General features: G+C 62.3%; 1 protein-coding gene and 1 long non-coding RNA gene across 2 annotated transcripts; one reads left to right on the forward strand and one right to left on the reverse strand.

Moving 5' to 3' along the window:
- Positions 1-403: 403 nt before the first annotated feature.
- On the reverse strand, positions 404-12,514 carry TMEM9 (transmembrane protein 9). The gene is made up of 6 exons (XM_061161296.1): positions 12,466-12,514; positions 11,936-12,038; positions 10,834-10,925; positions 7,084-7,192; positions 6,117-6,248; positions 404-1,216 (listed from the first exon to the last, which is right to left on the reverse strand). The coding sequence occupies exons 2-6, from the start codon at positions 11,999-12,001 to the stop codon at positions 1,070-1,072; spliced, it is 546 nt and encodes a 181-aa protein (XP_061017279.1). The 5' UTR covers positions 12,002-12,038; positions 12,466-12,514; the 3' UTR covers positions 404-1,069.
- Positions 12,515-12,983: 469 nt separating this feature from the next.
- Positions 12,984-14,560, forward strand: LOC133069700 (uncharacterized). Its single transcript, XR_009695932.1, has 2 exons — positions 12,984-13,184; positions 14,173-14,560. It is a non-coding gene; the product is annotated as an uncharacterized LOC133069700 (long non-coding RNA).
- The last annotated feature ends 540 nt before the right edge of the window (positions 14,561-15,100 follow it).

Raw genomic sequence — 15,100 nt, forward strand, 5'->3', positions numbered from 1 at the left:
CTGAGCACCTGCTGTTTTTATTTGGGGAAATGCGGCGGACAGAGGAGCCCGCGGTGCTGCATGGGGTCACTCCATGGGGGGTGCAGTCCATGGGGTCGCAGTGACTCCGCGACTAAACGGCCAACAGCGGGCTTCTCCGTGAGCGCCGGGCGCGGCGTCCCTAAGGTGCTGACCTCAGACGCTGTTCACTCAGGAGACTCACGAAGACGAGACGCAAACTCGGGAGAGCCCCCGGGCCAGCCCACCACCTGCTCCTTGCAGGGGACAGGGCCTGAGAGGGGCAGACACCCCACCCCCGCCCCGAGGGCCGTCCAGCCCCGGGTCCACAAGGATACCGCTCCAGGCCCCGCCTGGGTCCGCCTGTGAAACAGTGAGGTCTCAGAATCTTTCAAAATCCACAAAGTGAGAGGAAAAAAAAAAGACAATTTAATGATGGCGAGTAACAGAAGGACAGTTGTCTCCATGCACGGGGACGCTGAAATTCAGGGACACGTGGCCATCTGAGGACAGGGGCCCAGGGGCTTGGGGCCACCGCGCGGCCTCGGGGTCCTGTGGTCCCACCAACAGCTCAGCAACTGCAGCCTGCGGGGCAGGAACGGGCTTGGGGGGGCAGCCTGTCTTCCTGAGGTGGGAGCGGGGGCCAGGGCAGTGAGTCAACCAGAGAAGACGACGGGGGGAGGAGCCGGAACACAACCAGGGGCCCTGAGGACCAACGGGCTGAGTACCCAGCCCTCCCAGCAGGGCCGGCCCGAGGGCTGGGGGGTCCGCTCGGGAGGCAGCTCCCGATGACCCAGGGTCTGGAGGCGGGAGGGTGGTGCGTGCGCTGGGGTGGGGACGGCCCAGCCAGGAGACAGGCCTGCTCCAGCCCCAAGAACCCTGGCTGGCTGTGCTCTCCTCCCCTTCACCCTGAGCGGGGAACCAGCACCCTTCCTGGGTCACCCAGCTGAGCACGACATTTCAAAAGAGGGAGAGAATGAAAGCTGCCCGGGGCTCTAAAGGGGAAGACCCGGAGGGGGCATGGAGCTCGAGAGTGGCCGGGCTCCATCGGCCCGGAGGCTGAGCCGGCCGCCTAGCTGAGCATCTTGTGCCGGTCAAAGACGGTCCTCCGCTGCTCTTGCACCTGCAGCTTCCACCGCTGCTGCGCGCCCTCCACGCGCTCCAGGACCGTGTTCGCCCGCGGCCCGAAGGTGGCGGCGGCCGCCGCAGAGCGAGCGTCCTGTCGTGGGAAGGAGAGCAGGGTGTCTCAAACGCCCGACACCCAAGGGGTGCGGGGACAGCGGCCCTCAAGTCCGGCCTCCCGGAGGGCCCCGCCAGCACAGGGCAGTGGCTGGGGGGCACGCGAGGGCTCCGGGAAGCGGGGCTTGGGCGAGGCCCGGCTGCACCCCCGGCATCCCTGACCCTTGAGGGGAGCACAGAGACTCAGCCTCAGGCCCGCCTGGTCAGCACAGACTCAATCATGTCGTGTGAGGAAATGCACGCACGTGGCCCCATGGCTGGGACCAGGCTGGACACCCCGGCCGTGCTGGCCAGAGACAGCAGGGAGCCCCCCGGGACTGCTCTGCGGAGGCCGGGACCCCAGCCTGCTCCCGGAAGGGTGGTGTCCGGCAGAGACGGCGCGGGGGGCCCGCCCTGCATGCCCTCCCAGGCCCCTCCGCCCCGGGGCTCGCAGCCTCCCCCTGCTGTGCCCGCCCTCACGCTGCGGCTGTCAAAGGCAGCGTGGTCCCCTAATTACCACCTCCCTGCCTCTGAGGCTCCAGAGCCCGCGCATTTCCTGCAGGACCCAAGCTGATCTTTGGGGGAATTAGAGCCGAGGGCCAGGCCCACAGCCCGGGGGATTTCCTCCCCAGCTCTGCCTGCCTCTCATCCCCTGCCACACGTCTCTTAAGGGATTAGCACACCTCTCCAAGCCCAGAGCCGCCCAGTAAATGCAACTGCTGCTAATGCCCCGAGCTGGCACGGCTTCTGTCACCAAGCAGCTGCCAGGCGGGGGTGGGGGTGGGGAGTGGGGGTGAGGGGACAGCAGGCCGAGCACCAGCAGGAGGGGCGAGGCTGGCGGGCTGGCCCCGGGGGAGCTGGAGAGGGGCACTGCCCCAGACCCCGAAGAAGCGCGCTCGGCCCGGCTGGGCGAGGACCAGGGCCGCAGGGCCGAGCGGGCGGCGTCTCAGGACCCCTGGGTTCCGGGCCTGGGCCCCGAGGGGCACGCTCTCCGCCCCCAGCCACTCAGCAGCTGTGTGTCCCTAACGAGCGACCTTACCTACCCGGGCTCCAGCTTAATAAAGCCCGTCTTCAACTTGACTAAACTGTCGGCAGGAATCACATGCACCAGGCGATCCAGCACGCGTGCGCGCACACACACACACACACACACACACACAGCCTCACAGGACGCTCACTCCCTGCCCCGCTCCTCATCGCTGCGCTGGCGTCCGGCGCGGCGGTCACACAGCCCGCAGCAGCCCTGGGTGGGAACACGGCCGTGGACTCAAAGCTGCCCCTGCACCTGGGCTCTGAGCGGGGGCGCAGTGCCGGGCACCAGCGTCCTCCGCCCCTGCTCCCTGCCGTGGGCGGCGCGCAGGGACAGTGAGCTCGGTGGTCAGCAGCGCCTGGCAGATTGCTCAATTCACAGCAACAACCGCCAGCTGAGACCCACTCTGGGAGCCCCCAGGCAGGCGGAGGGGGACAGCCACCTTTCAGGTCCCTTCCTTCCGGGCTCAGGACCAGGCTCTGCGTGGGCGCCTAGGTGACGGGGTGCTGAAGCCCGCCATGGAGGTGTGGGCCCGCCAGGACCGAGCCACACCGGCTCCGGGGCCCCGGGGGTCCTCTCCCTGCCCGCCCGCCCATCCTCTCGCCCCTCCTGGGAGCCGGGGACAGGCCGCCCTTGCCCCTCCTGGGAGCGGGCGGGCAGGCCACTCTTGCCCTGGCTGCTTCCCTGTCCTGTCTTGGGGGGAGGCAGAGGGAGCCAAGAGCGGGGCATTAAGTGAGCAGCTGAGATTCACCACATTCCCGCAAGACCGTGGTTTCTCCTTCACATAAAGTCTTAATAAACAGCTCCTAAGCGGGAGAGCTGCAGCTGAGCGGCTGCGCGCTTCCACTGCTAACAGTCTGATTAGTGGTGATTAGAAACGCCACCCCTGTCCTAGAGACCCAGGGCAGGACAGACAGACAGGTGCTACCACGCTAGAGCTGGGCCTCTGGACACAGGGCGGGAGGGGAGCCCCGCCGACCGGGAGGAATGTGGGCGGCAGGACGGGCGTTCCAGGCACCCGACGCTCCGTGGGTGCGTCACCTGCACCATCCCCAGGCTCGGAGACTGGCCCGTCCGCGGCTCCGGAGGCCACGCGCCTGCTGCCCAAGGTCATGGCGGACTTGGACCCACACGTCCTGAGCCCCGCACTCAAGACCTCGGGCGGGCCTCCCCGGCTCCGGGTCTCCAGCCTTGCCGCGCCGGTGACCACCCTCGCCCGGCCTCCCCCCCAGCAGTCAGGGCGCTGGTTTGTGCTGGGGCCCCACCGAGGGGCCTCCTTCTCGAGGCACACACAGCACTGCCGTAGCTACACTGGGTCAGGAGCTCAGACTTGGAGAGCTGACCAGGTTAACCCCGGGGCAGCGTGTGCAGAGCGGGCTCCGGCCCGCGGCGGCCCACAACGCCAGCACCGCGCCCCCAGCGCCCGGGCCGGGAGGTCCTGACAGCCGTTCCAGGGGCGCCCACTGGCCCTGCCCTGGCCAGCGGGCCAGCACACCGCCCATCTCGGGCTCCCCTCCGCCCAGGAGAGGGCTGCTCGGAGGCTGGGGGCCCCGGCTGCCAGCAAGGTCATGTCCTCCACAAGTCCCTCTCCCTCCTCTGCCCACCCCCCACCGTGGGCTGCGATCTCGGGGGACCCTCAGAGCTCAGGCCTACGCCTGTGAGGTGCAGAAACCCTCCCTCCTGTCTTCAAAGGGGCCCAAACTGCACATGTGACGCGGCCCCGTTTGCCATCTCTGCCCAGCAAACAGGCTGGCTTCCTCCTTTCAAAGGGCGTCTGAGCCCGGGGATTACCGCCGATGACGCTGGAATCCTGGGGAGGCAGCGCCCTGCGCGGGGCCCACCGAAGCCCGCCGGTGCCTTCAAAGGGAGCGAGGCTTTCATCTCCTGCAGGCGGCGGGCAAGGCCTCCCCTTCCTGCTAGTCCTTGAGCCCCGGGGCAGGAGCTCCCGGCTACAGGGACGGGGCGCCGAACCAAGGGGAGCCAGTCCTGGGACGCGGTGGACCCTCCCATCTCACCTTTGACCCCGACTCCCAGAGTGGGGGGGGCCTTTGCCTCAAGGTCACTGAGGTGCCCAGGCCTAGAGCCTTTCTTCCTCTTGGGATGAAAGTTGGCTACCAGCGTCAGGGGGACCCCATCCTTCCAAGGGGCATGCTCTTCAGACCCCAGTCACCCGGACACACAGCCTGAGCCTGGCAGGCCCCCCTCCCAGACCCTACGTGCACTGCACAGCGGGAGACACCCGAGTACCCACTCACTCAGCCCGAGCGCCCTCAGCACTCGAGCACCCCCCCGTGGAGCCCCACTGCCAGGAAGCCCTCGCCCACTGACACCCAAAGAGGAAGTGCCCACCTCCTGCCTGTCCGGAGCGCCCAGGCACCCAGCCCCCCATGCCATCTCCTAACATCCATCCTGCACCCCTGCTGGGCTCAGCCCGAGGTCTGTGCCCGTGTGGACGGGCACCCGCAGGGCCCGGACACAGCAGGAGGAAGGGAAAGGACGCAGGAGGGGCCGGGGCGCCAGGACAGGGCGCACACAGAGCCACACGGGCCGCCCGCCCCTGGGGCCCCGCAGCCCCGAGGCACGCATTCCGGGAGGCAGTGGGGTGTGTAATCATCGCCCATCTCTCAGCCGCTCCCCGGCCAGGACTGCAATTACCGCCTCCCCCTAATCGCCCGGTGCTCAGCCGCGGGCTCCTCCCCAGCAGAGCTGCTATTACCGCACATTAATCACCAGGTAGGTGCTCAAGGCTTCCTCCTGGATGTGGACCACCCAACTGCCAGCTTCGCCACCTCCCGGCCTGGCTCCACCTTGCTAAGCACGTGTCAGCAGGAGGCTGGAGGCACGCACCCTGGAGGGGCCAGGAGGCCCAAGGCCCCGCCAGGGCCCCACCTGGCCGGGAGCCTCACCCTGAGGCCTCAGTCCCGGACCTTCTGGGTGGGGACCTGCCCTTCCCTGCTCCAGGCGTGCACTGCATGGGATGCTCTTAAGGGGGCAGGCCGGTGGCAGGGCAGCCTAAGCCTGGTGCCCTGAGTGACCACTCACCCCCTCACCGGAGCACCCCTCGCCCTGGCTCACCCTGTCTCTGTGAAAGGAGGCCCTCTGACCTGGCGCTAACCTCCCGGCTCTGGTCCCTCTGCCCTGGTTTTACGTAAACCAGGCTGAGGCCGAGCTCTGTGAGACACCCGGAAGGAAGGCTCTCATGCACCTTCTTCAGCCTGGACTTGTTTTTCTTTCATGCTAAAACATCTTTCCATGTTTCCCACTAACTCTCCCTGGACTCAGACCCTCCACCACCAGATGGCCCTGGTACAGCCCCCAGGGGATGCATGGCCCAGTCCCCCCCTGGAAGAACACAGGAGCATCTCCCCCAGCAGTGGGCAGCCCGTGGCCCCTGCCCGCAGAAGCCCGAACCCAGGGCCTGAGGCGCCCTGAGCCCCGCCCCGTGCAGATGCTGGGGCTCCTCTCTCACCCCTGTCTCGGGCACAGATGCACAGGTGCAGGCCCGAGGGGGCCCCCGACATCGAAAGCACCCTGGGCCTGGCGTGCCCTGCCCCCACGCCCACAAAGAGCTGCCCCCCTGGGCTCTGCTGACTCTTCAGGCGCCCGCTCCAAGCCCACTGTCAGCCGGACGCTAGGCCTGAGCACCCACGTGTGGGCGGGCTCACGCCCCTCTGCCAGTGCGCCGAGGCTGCCTGATGCCAGGTCAGCGGGGTTCAGGGCAGCCCTGCTGCGCCTGGGAGGGCAAAGGGCAGCCCTCCCTGAGGAAAACACTGCAGAAGGGAGAACGCTGAATGGAGGAGAGTGAATGGGGGCCCGGGGGCGGGGAGCACGGCCCCCACTCGGGGACCAGGGGGGCCGGCAGGGCCCGTACCTCACTCTCCTCCTCATTGTGCAGCCGCTCGGTGTAGGCGTCCGGCTTCCGGATCAGAGGGTCCACCAGCATCAGGAAGGCCATGTAGAGCAGGAGGGCGCCCACCACAGACAGGTAGATGACGATGATGACCTGCGTGCGGAAGAGACCCAGCTGCCCTGTGGACTGTGGGCCTGCAGACGGGCCAGGAGACCTCGGACGTGGGGAGACAGCGCACCCCACCTTCACTGACCACGCCCTCGATGGAGGGGACCCCACGAGGATCCTCTGGCAGCACCAAGGCGACAGACGATGAGGGCTCAGCAGTGCTGCCAAATTCTGGAGGGTTCTTTCCTGACACTATTATTTCCAGACCCTTCACAACACACACAGACATGCCCGTGAAGGCTGGCTGGACCAGGAGGAGCTTATGCTGGAAACCAGCAAGCAAGCCTGGCTCACCACGGTAGGGGTGGAGCGGGAGGAGGCAAGCTGGCCTGGAGCAGGGGCAGGGGCAGGGGCCAGGGACCAGCCTCTCCCAGCCTCCCACCAGCTCTGCCGAGTCTCCCCGTGACCCACGGGAACGGGGTTCAGGGGCAGGAAAGGGGGCGTCTGGGACCCGTCCTGCCAGGCCTGTGGCTCTGGTGTTGCTCTGGAAGCTTAACCAAACCTGGGGTTCCGGAGGGCGGCTACCTCCCCTCCCAGAACGGCGCACGGTGCCCACGGCACAACGGGAACCCTGCCACTGTCCGCTCAGCACGTGGCAGGCGGGAAGGAGAAAAGGGAAAAGTAGGGGGCGGGGTCTCCAGCCCCTCTCCCGGGTTCCCCCTGCAACTGCGATGGGACGGTGTCAGAGGGGAGAGCGGCTCCGAAAGGAAGCGAGAGGCTGGGGGGGCGGGGCCGCGGCGTGCAGGGCGGGGCCAGGGCGCCGCGGGGCGGGGCCTGCAGCGGTGGGCGGGGCCGCGGGTGGGCGGGGCCGGCCGGGCACCTTGATGGTGGTGGTGCTCCGCTCCTCGTACTTGCACTCGCAGAGTAGGCAGTAGGCCTCCACGTCGTGGCCGGGCACCGGCATGGGCTCCACCACGTGCAGGCAGTTGCTGCAACAGACAGAGGGCTGTGGGGGCCAGGCGCGGCGTGGGGAAGAAGGCTCCCCAGGGCGGGCAGGGTCTCTGACGGGTTGGGGGCGGGGGCGGAACCCCTTTCCCAGCCCACAGCCTCAGGGCCCTTGCCCTCGGTGACTCACTGGGTGAGGGCCCCACCGGCACAAACCCCACCCCCACCCCACCTCCAGTCCCGAGGGTCCGAGGTCTGTCCCCCTGCAGACAGCGCCTCCGCCAGCCGCTCCCCTGACCAGGTCAGACCCATGAATCCACCAAAGTTCCCACCGGTGACTTGGCCTCCTTCCAGGTCTCTGAACCCCACTTCCCTACCTCCTCCCACTCCTGCCTCAGCCGGGGCTGTGCCTTGGCGCTGACCGTGCCCTGACCGTGCCCCCGGCCTGACCCTCCCAAGGAGCTGCAGGGTTAGTGCCAGATGGCCCTCCAGGCCCTCCCTTCCAGCTCTGACCTGAATCCTTGAAATCAACCGGCCTGTCCTGAGCTGCCCCAGGGCCCCTCAGGCTGAGGCTGGGTTTCTGGCAGAGGCACCAACAGTGTGGGATGGCCTGTCCTCCGTGGCCTCTGTCCCCTTAGAAGTCCAGTATGTGGTGTGATTTTACCTAAACCCCTATGACTCCAGTTCTCGCGCTGGACGTGTGGCTCCCTGCTCTAACTCAGCGCAGCACCCAGGGAAGGGCCGACAGGCGGACAGGGTCAGGCCCACTCCCAGCACTGGGTAATCACTCCTGGGGCCTCCCATCTCAGGGGCCAACCTCCCGAGGCCCGGATTCCTCCCTGGGTCTGGGAGGTCACTCTGGCAGGTCAGCAGGATTTATGGGTTCCCCACCAGGGATGTGCTCTCCCCCCGAGAATCGGTGAAACCGTGACATGCACCTTCAGGGGGATCAGTTACAACACGTTAGGGGAGAGGGTCACAGAGGCGCCAGCTGGTTGAAGGCTCTGTCTTCTGCAGGTGATGTGGATAACTTCTCTGGGCCTCGGGATCCTCATAGACAGAGCAGGCTGAACTATGCTCCCTGGGGCACCCGAGGGCCCTCTGTGCGGGAGGCTGGAGGGAGGGCAGTCCTGACTGCTTTACTCGGTGTGTTTCCAAACAGATTTGTTTGAAAAAAGGTTCTCTTTTTAGAAATATGGAAGACTTGCCCTAGCCAGCTTCTCAGGTGTTCTGCTGCTCCGGGGCTGCCCCACCCTCAGGGAGAAGGTGTTGGGGTCTCTGCCCCTCACAGGGACGGGAACCCCCACCACAAGATGGCAGAGCACGGCAATACAGGAGCAGGCCTGCGCAGCGCAGATGCCCAGGCTTCCCCTGCTCAACCCGGGGCCCGGGGAAGGGGCTGAGGACACGGCTGGGCTCCTCTGGCCCCGGCACCAGGGTCAAGAATCACAGGGCCAGGCCCCACTCCTCCCGAAGGGACTCCAGGCAGTCTGTGATGCCTCCCCTCGTGACAGCCCATGGCCAGGGTCACAGGGTCGCAGGACCCTGGGGTCTAACGTCCCAGCATGTTTCCACCCACCAGCCTTCATGGGACTGGAGCCCCTAACACTGACTGCTCAGGAAGGAGATGAACCGCAGCCTGAGAGGCCCAGGAAGGACCCTGTCCTCCAGGGGAATCCACGCTTGCGTTTTCAGGCCTTACTCTCGCCCCAGGACCTGAGGGGTGCAGCCTTATTACCCGGTGTCAGGCTGGGACAGTCTATCCATTTATTCCTGATGCCATTTGAATGAAAACCACAAGATACAAAGGGGCTTCCCTGGTGGCTCAGATGAAGAATCTGCCTACAATGCAGGAAACCGGGGTTTGATCCCTGGGTTGGGAAGATTCCCTGGAGAAGGAAATGACTACCCACTCCAGTATTCTTGCCTGGAGAATCCCATGGACAGAAGAGCCTAGCCGGCTATCGCCCCTGGGGTCGCAGAGTTGGACATGACTTAGCGACTTAACAACAATGACAACAACCCACAAAAAGCATCAACTGTCCCTGGTCTGCCAGGAGGATGGCCCACTATGCGTGCAGTGCCCTCATCGTCTCTGCTCTTTGCTCTTAATAAACACTCCTTTCTACAAGACTCTGTGTCTGGAAATTCTTCTCTAACTGCTCAGACTGCCACAATATACATTACTATCAGCCAACGTTTATACAGCACTCACCACATGCCAGGAATTGTTCCAAGTGCTATGCTTGTACACGCACTGCGCAAGCATGCATACACCCACACACACACTCTTATTCAAAACTCGGAATACTGCCACTGCTTTACAGATGAGGAAACAGAACACACTGGGGATTAAGCAACCAGTTTCCCAATGAACGAGGAGCAGAGCTATGTTTGAAGGCGGGCAGGCTGGATCCAGGGTCTGCATCTGACCAGAATGGTTCTCAGAAAATCACACACTCTGACGACTCAGGGCTGGCAGGATGGGTTCAAATCCCCACGTGGTCTCTGGGCCACAGCACCACATCACAGTCGTGCCCACCCCCCACAGTCACTGAATCCAAGTCTTTTGCAGGGAGGGGATCAACTGTACAGCGTGGTGACTACAGTTAACAACACTGTATTATATACATGGGAGAGCTGCTGAGAGAGGAGATCTTAAACGATCTACCACCCCCCACCCCACCACGGTAATCAGGCGAGGCAACGGAGATGTTATCTAACCTCACCCCACAATATGTGTGTTCAAGTCATACCATCCGTTGAAACCTTAAACAACGTCGTTTGTCTGATTTATCTCAGAAAAGCTGGCAACAACAAGAACCCAAAAATCTCAAGGGAGGGGGTGCTGGAACTCTTTATTTTCTCAAAGCCCCCTGGTGATCCTGGGCCAACTCCCACCATGTGAAGGAACCCCATCCACAGGGACCTGGCCCAGGCATCAGCCCCCCTGTGCTCAGAGCCCTCAGGACACACGCCCCAGCTCCTGACACGGCCTGGATGCGGCCCCTCACACCACACTGCAATCTGGTCCCCCGCCGCTCTAACGCACCTACACGGAGCCCCCCCAGAGCACACCACCACTCCCCGCCCTTCCAGATACCTGTGCCCCCAAGGCCTCTCCTTTAAGGACTCCTTTAAGGACTACAGGTCCTTAAACCGCTCTTCCCAGGACAGCACGTTGAAACTTCCCTTCAACAAGCGGGCCTCCTTTCTCTGAATGAATGCTTATTTATTTCCCTCTTTTCTGAAGTGAGGCATCCAGAAGTGGATTCAAGACTCCAGGAGTAGAATGGACACTCTCTCTGGGCCTCCGTCTCTGCAGTTTTCACGGGAGCATGGTCTCACAAGGTGGTTACAACCCTGGCACCAAAGAACTCAGCTAACAGAGCTTCGAGAAAACTCCCACAGTATGTGGCCCTGAAACCTCTCTCTCCCGACGTGTTACCATTCTGCAGACATGAACAAACACCCAAAACAAAGCAAAATCCACTCCTCAGACCAGGAACCCCTTAGCTAGAATTAAAGACATCTGGGTCTTATTTCCAATCAAATGTATGACCTGGGACAAAATATTCTTTTGTAAGGCTTTCCGTGGAAATGGGGGAGTGAGCTTATCCTCTAGGGGTCCACAAGGCCCAGTCAGCACCCACAACCTCAAGGGCCAGCCTGGGCAACACCTTACCAGTCCTTCTGTGACACATTCTGGTTGTAAATATGCCCACTGATGTTCCTATACGGCGGACAGATGCATTTACAACGGATATCTTCAGAACTCTGCAAGAGAAGTCGCGGGTCAGGTGGGCAGGGTCACTGGGTTCAAGTTCAAGCAAGACTGTCAACTTTCAGCTCCCTCTTCCGTAAAGTGACTGTATGAACGCTCCCGACCTTCTCCCAGGCCCAAGTTCAGCAGGAATGACATCTGCAGGAAGGCTGCTACACCACAGGGTCCTCAAGAAACTGTCTGGGGCTGCAAATGATACTCACAGCTTCAGGGAGGGGCAAGCAAGGTGGCAGCCCTTTGCCCTGGGCCTCACACCTGTGTGTACCGGGGTCCAGCAGTCTTAGTGGCCGGCCTCTTCTCCCCACCCCACCTCCAACTTCTTAGGTAAGGGTCAGGGAAAGGAAAGGCTGGGGTGAACCACAGAAAGTGGATGTTTCCGTGGAAACACTCTAGCAAACCCTCTGGAAGTTCTCCCTCTCTGGAACAGGTCAGAGACAACACAGAATTTTCATTCCAGTTAGGAATTGCACAGAGGAACTGGAAGCAGACCACAGACTCAGTCGGATTAAAAGCCGCAGGAATTTTCACAAGCTCAAATTCCAGAGACCTACTCAAACCCAGCTCCGGGTCATTACCCCTAAAGAATGAAAGTGATCTCGAATCCCTGCTCAGAGGTGAGGACTCTCCACCCAGAAACCTGCGTCTGCACAAACCTCACACCCCTTACATTACACCCACTCCCTAGGTGACTTGAAGCTCCCAGTACAGCGGTGCTACTGGCACCAGCCCAAAGACATTCAAGAGCAAAGGAAGGGCCGGAGAGCCTAGACAACTTCCCCAAACACAGGACCCTGTCTGGAACTCCACCTTGAGCGTTTCAGATCCAGACATGGGTCCTGCGGACCACCCCTCCCCAGGGGCCTGCAGCCTAGGCCCGAAAGAACACGCCCCTGGCCCGGCACGGCCCGCAGGGCAGCGAGGGGCCGGCCTGGAGCGGTAGCCCCTCCACCCTCCTCCGGGACGCCGGGGCCCAGGCAGGGTGGGCTGTGCATGGGCGCTGCACCTTGTTGGCTTGCGCTGGGGGCACCAGCAGACTTCCGACCACGGCCACCACACACAGGAGCTTCATCTTCTCGGGCCTTCACGGGACCGGCAAGATCCCCCACCTGGAAAAACGCAGGCGGGGAAGGGGCGGATGACCACGCGGCACCCTCGGCCCCGGTGCGAACCGGCCTGCTCCGGCACGGGAAGAGGGCGGGGGCTGGGCCCGGGGTCCTGGGCATGCCAAGCCCGGCCGCTCAGGCGCTTCCCTCTCGCCCGGGCCTCGGTCTCCGACTGCCCACCGCGCGGACTCGGCGGCGGGGCCTCCTGGGCGGGAGGAAGAGCCTGGGATCTCCGGGACGAGGCCGGCGGGCGACCCCCGCCTCGCGTCTCCCCGCCCTCCCCCATCGCCACCCGCGGCTCCTCCCCCAGGGCGGAGGAGACCCTGGGGCGCTGAGTCTCCGAGCCCCGATCCCACGACCAGGCCGCGGATCCGGGACCCTAGGACCCCCACAACCCCCGCTACCCCTCCCCCAACGCGCCCCTGCTAACCTGCAAGCCCCGCCGCGGCCGCACAAACCCGACTGGCCCCGCCCCTCACGCTTCTATTGGCTGCCGGGGCGACCCCTCAACGCTACCTGGCTGTCTCCAAGGCAACAAGGCCCGCCTCCGCCGGGGCGCCGAGGATCCGCGCAAGGGAGAGGGAGGCATTTCTCAACCCGACCAAACAGGAAAAGGGAGCGTCGGCCAAGCGAACGAGCAGCAGGAGGGGACTGGCCTCCTTGCGGCAGCAGAGTTCCACCGCCGAGGTCGCCCCTTGCAGTACTTAAAAGCCGGGGTTCTGGAGAGGACCTGGGCTGTTCAGTCTTGCCGTTTTATAGAGAAATGTCTTGATAAACAAAGACAACGATAAAAGCAAATTCAAGGGCTGTCTCCGCACTCACAATCCGGAAATGTTATTAGAGTCGCATGTTTGCTGCAGAGGCGGCCCCTTCCTTCTCCCACAGGAGGAGGGACCAGGGCGGCGAGAGGGGCTGGACCCGTGAAGGGTGCGCCCCGCAGCCCCCAGCCTTGCCCCCTGCCGGGTGCGGGTTCTGGACCCCGCAGGCGGGGGCAGGGTGTGCGGGAGGCTGGGGTGGGCGGTGGGCCTCTGGGCCGCTGAGGGGCAGGGGTGAGCTCGGTCCAGCAGCGAAGGGAAGAGAGGAGTTGTCCCAGTTTGGGACGCCGACCCCGGTGAGGACATCTGGGCTTTGGCCCTGCTCTGCCACTAAGTAAGTAGTGGTGTGAACCTGGAAGACACCTCCCCGCCTCAACTTCCTTGTCTGTGAAATACTTTGGCTGGATGCAAAGACCTTTTCAGTCCCTATGTTGGGATTCCGGAGTCGGGGGGTGCTTAATGTGGCCTGCATGGGGGTCAGCTGGGTCCAGGAGGCCTGAAGTGGTCAGCCCCAGCCTTCCGCAGGCTCTGTGGACAGGGTGGGCGCTTCCTGTGGGGGTCATGGGGTTTGTGTTGGCTCCTCCTGCTGATCGGTGTCCCTCCCTTTATCCTTAGCACCTGCAGGGTCCCTGTGTCCCTGATTGGGTAGAATTTAAGTCCTCCCAGCAGGAGGCACCCAATCCTAGTTCTTTCCTTCCTAGTTGGGGGAATTTGGGTGGTTGGTTTATCCTTTAGGGAGCCTCTGTTTCCACATCCATTAAATGTGCATGAAGTGACCTACTTTCACAGTATAATGAGTCTACCTGTGCAAAGCACTTGGAACAGTGAGGGCTCTCTCAATGGAGACCTCAGCTCATTCTGGAGGTCACAGTGGCTGCTTTGGGGAGCAGGCTGTGGCAGAGAATGCCTGCTATGTAGGGGCAGGAGGGACAGTTTAGGTCCTGGAAAAACACCTTGTCTACACCCACGAGTCAGAAGCTCAAGGACCACCAGGACTCGTTACTGACTCTGAAGCTGGGGGAGACGCGTCCACCTGTGGGCCGGAGTCTTGAGCCCGTGAGTCTGTGCTAATCCGTTAGCATCAGACTCCCAGCGGGTATTGAGGAATTGCTTGCTTTGTGGAAACCCACATCTGGTAACAGAAGTATTGATTTAAATGGCTGAGTACAGTAAGGGATACAGGAGTGTCTTCTCCATTTTCACATCCCCTTTACACTCTTCGAAATTATTGAGGACCCCAAAAAGCTTTGTGTATATGGTCATAGCTATCAATATTTATAGCATTAAAATTACAACAGAGATTTCACATGTATTTGTTTTAGAGTGACAGTAATAGGACTTTTCTGGTGGTCCAGTGGCGCTGAATCCGCCTGCCAATACAGGAGACACAGTTTCCTGGTCCCCGGTCTGGGAAGATTTCACATACTGTGAAGCAGCTCAGCCTTTGCACCCCAGCTACTGAGCCTGAGCTCTGGAGCCTGCACGCCACGCCTGCTGAGCCCACGCAGCGGCTGCTGAGGCCGTGAGCTGCAGCCTCTGAAGCCTGTGTGCCTAGAGCCTGTGCACGTCAGCAGAGTGCAGCCCTGGCTGCAGCTGGAGAAAGCCTGAACGCGGCAACGAAGATCCAGCGCAGCTGAAAGTAGCAACAAAACCAATAAAGAGCTTTCTAAAAACTTAACATTTTCCAAAAGAAAACAAATCAAGTGAGAAGAGTGGTGTTGTCTGACATTTTTTGGTAAATCTCCTCTGCGTCTGGTTTAGTAGGAGACAGCTGGGTTCACACATGTGCTTCTGCCCTCAGCCCCTCGTGAGATCACATGTCACCCACCCTCTGGGAAAGAGCACGGTGCACTTGCAGCGGAATGAGGGTGAACAAGGCAAATCCCCTCTTAGAATTGCTAGGAAACAGTTTGATCTCCCCAAGAGAGCCTTGGGAATGCCCTGGGTCCTCAGATCACACTGTGAACACTGCTCATATACAAGCCCCAGACTCCTAACATGCTGTGGCCTTTCTGGCAATCCCCCATGATAGTGTTTTTCAAAATATGTTCCCTGGAATAATATCACGGGATGTTACTGTGGGGGGTGGAGAAATGTGGTTTCTATGAATAAATTAGTTTGGGAAGCCTTGCATGCTAAGTTACTTCAGTCGTGTCCGACTCTGCAACCTCATGGACTGTAGCCCGCCAGGCTTCTCTGTCCATGGGATTTTCCTGGCAAGAGTACTGGAGTGGGTGGCCATTTTCTTCT

The sequence above is a fragment of the Dama dama genome, chromosome 14, assembly GCF_033118175.1.
Source record: "Dama dama isolate Ldn47 chromosome 14, ASM3311817v1, whole genome shotgun sequence".
In the NCBI taxonomy this organism is placed as follows: Eukaryota; Metazoa; Chordata; class Mammalia; order Artiodactyla; family Cervidae; genus Dama; species Dama dama.

Bases quoted from the DNA above. Each gene is read 5' to 3' on its own strand.
- TMEM9 (XM_061161296.1), bottom strand. From the start codon at position 12,001: ATGAAGCTCCTGTGTGTGGTGGCCGTGGTCGGAAGTCTGCTGGTGCCC. The intron at 6,249-7,083 runs GTGCCCGGCCGG...TTCCGCACGCAG, and splicing joins GGAGCACCACCACCATCAAG to GTCATCATCGTCATCTACCT. The intron at 1,217-6,116 runs GTACGGGCCCTG...TTCCCACGACAG, and splicing joins ACAATGAGGAGGAGAGTGAG to GACGCTCGCTCTGCGGCGGC.